At 31.4% G+C, this 6,008-nt stretch overlaps 3 protein-coding genes across 3 annotated transcripts in view; 2 read left to right on the top strand and 1 right to left on the bottom strand.

Moving 5' to 3' along the window:
• Nucleotides 1–6,008, top strand: part of Rpl27a (ribosomal protein L27A) — a 163,081-nt gene that overhangs the window by 3,640 nt on the left and 153,433 nt on the right. The gene's annotated exons all lie outside the window — the stretch shown is intronic.
• The window catches only part of U2a (small nuclear ribonucleoprotein polypeptide A'-like U2A), a 161,219-nt gene that overhangs the window by 60,330 nt on the left and 94,881 nt on the right, over nucleotides 1–6,008 (top strand). The window lies entirely within an intron of this gene.
• Nucleotides 49–6,008, bottom strand: part of LOC143425292 (uncharacterized) — a 270,075-nt gene continuing 264,115 nt past the window's right edge. Inside the window, exons 10-13 of the mRNA XM_076897989.1 lie at nucleotides 1,310–5,983; nucleotides 1,070–1,216; nucleotides 779–1,005; nucleotides 49–413 (exon numbers count right to left, since the gene is read on the bottom strand). Of these exons, the coding sequence (XP_076754104.1) occupies nucleotides 341–413; nucleotides 779–1,005; nucleotides 1,070–1,216; nucleotides 1,310–5,983 (5,121 nt within the window). The 3' untranslated portion in view covers nucleotides 49–340. The remainder of the gene's footprint in view (nucleotides 414–778; nucleotides 1,006–1,069; nucleotides 1,217–1,309; nucleotides 5,984–6,008) is intronic.

Genomic DNA, 6,008 nt, shown 5'->3' with positions numbered 1-6,008 from the left:
TATAGTTAACTTATACTCTGGATCATCTGGACATCTTACATAGAATCACAGATCGTGTCTTATAAAGTTGGCATAGAAAATGTGATATACATGTATACATGGCCAACCTTTATAATGTCATAATATATATAAAAATTAATTTTACTCTCTTATTTACAAACACCATTTCATGAAAGTACAAAAATATAATACCTGTATATAAATACTTTACAATATTGGCATTATTTACATTACCCTAACAAAGAAGGAATGAACGTAATACTTAAATAACAGTAGACTTTTATACCAAGCAATACTGTAAACCGTAATTTCTGGAAGACATTTTCTGTTAATAATTATTCTATATGCTTCTTCCATAATTTGATGGCTTTGTAAACTTCAACGCATTGGCTGGAATATTTTCTTTCATTGCTCTGCAGAAAATAGTAAACTTATCACATGTAAAATCAACTTCCAAGAATGCAAGCTTTTCAAAGAAGCAAAGAGACGCAGAATACGATCAAGAATAAGAAGATGCAAATTCTAAAGAACATGCACGCGAAATTAATAACGTACTACTATTCATTCTATACAGAAATTAATCACATGAATACTGGCTTCAAATAAATAATTATCATCTTGCTAAATGCCATTGAACAATAGCCCATCTACACAACTCCTTATACATAAATAAATAAATAGCAGAAGTTGCATTCCAATAGTTAAGCACCAATGAAGAGATCTTGGCAGCATGTACAGCAGTTAAAGCAAAAAGTATCTAGAATATTATATTTCTCACGGTTTAGTATTTTTTCCCGAATTAAACTGTTTGTTCAAATTCACGGTCGAAGTATATTGGTGATTAAAATTTTCTTTCAGAAGTTCGATGCATTTTGAAGACGATGCAGCTTGTGCTTCCAATTCTTGTACTTTGTTCTCTAAATCTTTTATTTGCCGATTTCGTATATGACAAATATTTTTCATTAATTCATTGTCTTTCTCCAGTTTCATTATTTTAACGCGATCCTGTACAAATGTTACAATTGTTTCTATGTATACATGTTTAACGTATTTATATATTTCCACTTACCTGAGTTTTCTTATTACTTGTACTAGAAGTTTGACAAGCTTGATCCCTTTTGTTAATACGCCATCGCCTACATGTATCGCATTCCAACGCGTTAACATCGTTTAAAGTTCTTTGAAGGTTTCTTACTTCGATACTGAGTTCTGTATTCTGCAAGTTATTATTAATTATTAAAATTTACTAATTCTATTGATTTTATTTTCTAAAATAGATTTAAAATCGAGAACCACATTATGTACGTACTTTTTTACGGAATGTGAGCAAAAGTTCTTCCAGCTCCTTACATTTTTTTTGATACGGAAAATTTTCACTTTGGATTTGAATTTCCAATGCTGTAATTTGTCCATTTTTTGATACCAGTTCCAATTCTAACTCTCGTATCTTTTTTCTTAATATTTGGCAAGTTTCTTCGGCTTCTGGAATGTCAGTATCAACATTTTCTAATTGTCTTCTTTGATTAAATATCTCATTTCTACTACGTCTTCTTCTGTCCTTTTCAAAAGCTGGACTAGTAGATCTTGAACTACCATTACTTTTCATCTCCGGTTTATTCTCATAGTTGTTAAGTTTCGCTTGTAGATCCAAACTCTCTTTTTTTAAATTAGAAAGCACATTTTCATTGTGCAATTTCGTATCATCTATTTGTTTCATGTTAATTTGCGATTTTGCTTGAAATACTTTAAGTTGGTTTTCCAGTTTTTTGTTTTCCACTTCTAATATTTTCAATTTTTCCTCCAAATCATTAACCAGTTTATTTTCAGCTTGACGTATAAGCAATTTGTCTTTTAAATGTAAAATTTCCTCATTGCGTTCGTGTATAATAACGGTACATTCTTTTAATTGATTATCAAGTTCGTTCTTTTTGATAGACAAATTTTCAATTTTACTCACATTTTCCCTAATCTCTTTTTCTTTTTTTTTTAGCAGTAGTTTGTTGCCTTCTAATTCTAGTGCAGTTTTATTTTTCTCTTGAAGCAGCGCATCGTATTTGCTATCTTCTTGTAATAAACGTGGACTGCTCTGTTTTGATCTGTACAATGATAAACTTTTCTTTACTTCAATATTTTCTTGGGACAACAGATCATATTGACCTTTCAAATCTACTAATTCTTTTAAGATTTTATTTTTATTTTCTTGTAATTCAGATATGCGGTTACTGGCTCCATCCAGATTGTTTTGTAATCTTTTGTTTATATCCTTTAACTCTTCCATCTCTGTTTCAGCTTTCATTTTGCTCGTGCTATTTCTGATTTTTTTCTCCAATTTTGCGTTTGTTCGTTGCAATTCTTCGCACTTCTCTTTTAAATTATCCATCTCTTCTATTAAAGCGATATTTTTGTTATTCAATTCGTTTAATTGTTTATTTAACCCGATATTTGTTATTTCTTCGGCATTTAATTTATCTCTGATCAGTTCGATTTGTTTTTCCTTTTCTATTTTTAACTGTGCTATTTCTTCTTTACATCGTTCTATGTTTTCTTTCCTGTCTTTGACTTGATTTTTCAGCATTTCGTAGTCTGGCATAACAGACTCAAGTTTAGCTTTATATTCGGATAGCATGTCGCATTTTTTTTTCAAAAGCGCTGTTATATTTTCAATTTTGCATGTTTTTTGTTCAGCTTCGCGATTTACTTCATTATATGTTTCTGTAAGTTGTTCCAAATCAACAGTAATTTTATGTATAGTTTGTTTGTTCATTTTTAATTCCAACGAGTTTGCTTCTATAATGTTTCTCAATTGTTTCTGATTAGCTTCAAGACCTTCGATACTATTTTTTAATTCCATATTTTTTGTTTTATATGTTTCTATAGAGCAATTAAGATCTTTTATCTTCTTCTCGTACAGATCTATCTCATTTTTCAGTTTTGACTGAAGTTCAATTTCTTTACGCTTGAACGTTTCCTGTATTTCCTTTTCCCGTTTCTGCGCAACAATAATGGCATCTTCTCTTTGTGGAATGTCCACTCTACATTGCTTGTCGAACTCGCTTTGTAGATTATTGTAATCAATTTTTAGCGTTTCCATTTTCTCCTTAAGTATCTCCCTCTCGCAATTACTTTCCCTTAAAAGATGTTCTAATTGGCGAACTTTATCCTGTTGCTCTCTAAGTAAGCATTCCTTCCTAGTTAAGTCTATCTGCAATTTTTCAGTTTCATTCTCCAATTCTTTAGCCCATAACGTTGTACGTTTTTCTGAATCCGCACTTTGCCGCCTCTCGTCTTCTAGTTCTTGTTTCTCTTTTTCGAACTCTTCTTTCACTTGTTTAATTATTTCCTCCTCTTTCGACATGATCGTATGTAAAAAAATGATAAAGATATCGTTCGCTGTTTTATTTAAGAACTCTGCACAATTCACTTCACGTTTGAACGACCTCAATTCTTTCATCATACATTCTTTGACCGCATCTAACTCTTCTTTTAACTTATTTGCATCGATTAACGTTTTTTCTTCGCTATGTAGATGCTCATCTTTATTTTGCAGATTTTTCAACTTTAACTCTATGTCTCGAAGTTTTGCCAGTTCAACTGTTAAATTATCATTATCCTCAACGTATTTATTTAACGTCTCATTGATTTTAATTAATTTAATCTCGGATTCTTTGGTATATTCCGCAAATTTTTTTGTTAACGTTTCAAATTCGCCTTTGTACTTAGAAACTAGGTCATCTTTGGAATCAATTAATTGTACTTCGAGAATTTGCAATTTTTTCTTAAGCACGTCTTTCTCATTTTCACTTTCCTGTAAAAGACTTTCCAACTGAAAAATTTTCCTTTTAACTTCCTCGTATAGATGTTCTTGGTTTTTCAAATCCGTTTTAAGCTTTTCAATATCCGTTTCTAGCTCTTTAGTCCGTAGTATCGCGCGTCCTTCTGCTTCTATACTTTCTGCTTTTTCTCGTTCCAATTTATCACATTGTTCTCTTATTATTTGCAATTCCTCTTTATACTTACGTTCAATGGTTTCAGTAGAAGCAGTTAACTCGTGGTTTTGATTCGTCACTGAGTCTAGTTCGCTCTTCAATGATGTAATACATTCGTTTAATTCATCGATTGTTCGATTTAATTTACTGATAAAAACATCTTTATTTTCTTTCTCCGCTCTTAAATCTTCTACTACTACTTCCAACGTTAATTTCTCGGATTGCATCATTTTTTCTTTCGCAGAAAATAGCTCAATTTCTTTGTTCATACTTAATACCTCGGTCTCAAGAATTTGTGCTTTCTCTGTAGCTGTAGTTGCCAATATCTCTCTATCGAAAACTTTTTGCTGCAGTGTTTCGTTAACGTTTTTCAAAGCATCGATTTCGCGTAACAGGTTCATCTTCTCCATCTTAAATTTAGTAAATTCAGAGAAAAAGTTCGTATTATTGCTTTTTATTTCATCTATATCCTTTTTCAATTTGTCGAGACTCTTTTGAAATTGCTCAAGTCTTGTTTCGTTTTTAAACGTACGTTTGCAATCATCGTCTGAGCTTTTCGTGTCAACAGCTTCAGCGTGAAGATTCTCAACTTCGTCGCATTTTTCTATGTATAAAGCTGATAGTTTCTCGTGATTGTTTCTTGCTGTTTGTAGTTCGTTACTTAAATGCTGAATTCGGTCCTCTACAAAACTCATATTCATCGAATCTGCGAAACTAACGTTCAAAGACGTATCGGCGAAACTTAAATTTAATTCTTGATTAGCCTTCAGTTTTAACGCCTCAACATCGGCGCACTTTTGATCAAACCTTTTCTGTAAAACCGTCAACTTATGATTTAAAACTTTCGTTTCGACCTTAAGAGTCCTACGGTTCTCGTTTAAGTTCTTCAAGTGTGCGCATTGATTGCAGGATGATAATTTCAGATCGCTCAATTTTTTATTTAAACGTGACAAGTGATTAACCTCATCCTGTAGCATTACAACTTTATTTACTAGTTCTTCGTTACTTTCTTCTTGTAACATTTTTTTCATCATTTCATTTCTTTCCGGAGAATTATAAAGTGTTGCGGATAAGTGTAACGAATTACTACTCGATTTTTCATTACATAATTTATCAAAGTCATCCATATTTTCCAATAAATTATTAGAAATCTGGGTATTTTCATCAGTTAACATTGTTATCTTCATTTTTAATTCTATAATTTCAGCTTTCAAAGAATTATTCATCAATTTTAATTGTTCTATGTCACTCTCATCGGAATCGGTGTTTTTCATTAAAGACATTTTATTTTTCAAAATGTCGCATTCCTTTTTCAACGTATCATTTTCCTCAATCTTTCCTATTAATTCAGTAGAAAGATCACTGTTTTCTGTTACCAAACATTCGATTTTTTCTGTAAGCGATGTAACTTTATCTTTGTAAATACATTCATGATCATACAACAGCGATTTACTCTCTTTAATGTTCTCGAGTTCTTTATTTTTTTCTACAATAACTGCTGATAACTCAATATTTTCTGTTTTCAATGCATCAATTTTGCTTTGATATTTAATTGCTAACTGCTCATCGTTGAACTTTTCTGGGATTTTCGACCGTTCGGACTCCAATTGATCATTTAAGACCATTATGTCACTTTCTAAATAAACTTTCTCGTTCGTTAGGTTCGAAATATACGTATATAACTCGTCAATTGTCTTTTGGTGAGCAGCTTCCGCTTGTTTCATACGTTCTTTCTCAACAGACAGTTTATTGGACATTTCTGTATTTTCATTTGTCAATGAATAAATAGTCTTTTTCAACATTTCTATATCTAATTTAAGGCTTTGAACATCGTCCTGTATTTCATTCAACTGGTATTTTTTTAATTCGAGCTCTTCTGTTAACTTATTATTCTCTTCCTGCAATTGTACTATCAAATTTGAAGAAGGCATAATAGTGCCTTCATCATTTGTAAAACCGGAACAGATAGACTGCTTTGATGTTTGTCCTTCTGAATTCTTTAAAAAAATTATTTAAATTATA

This window comes from Xylocopa sonorina, chromosome 7, assembly GCF_050948175.1.
Source record: "Xylocopa sonorina isolate GNS202 chromosome 7, iyXylSono1_principal, whole genome shotgun sequence".
Classification (NCBI taxonomy): Eukaryota; Metazoa; Arthropoda; class Insecta; order Hymenoptera; family Apidae; genus Xylocopa; species Xylocopa sonorina.
This window is presented reverse-complemented; position numbering and strand designations above follow the sequence as displayed.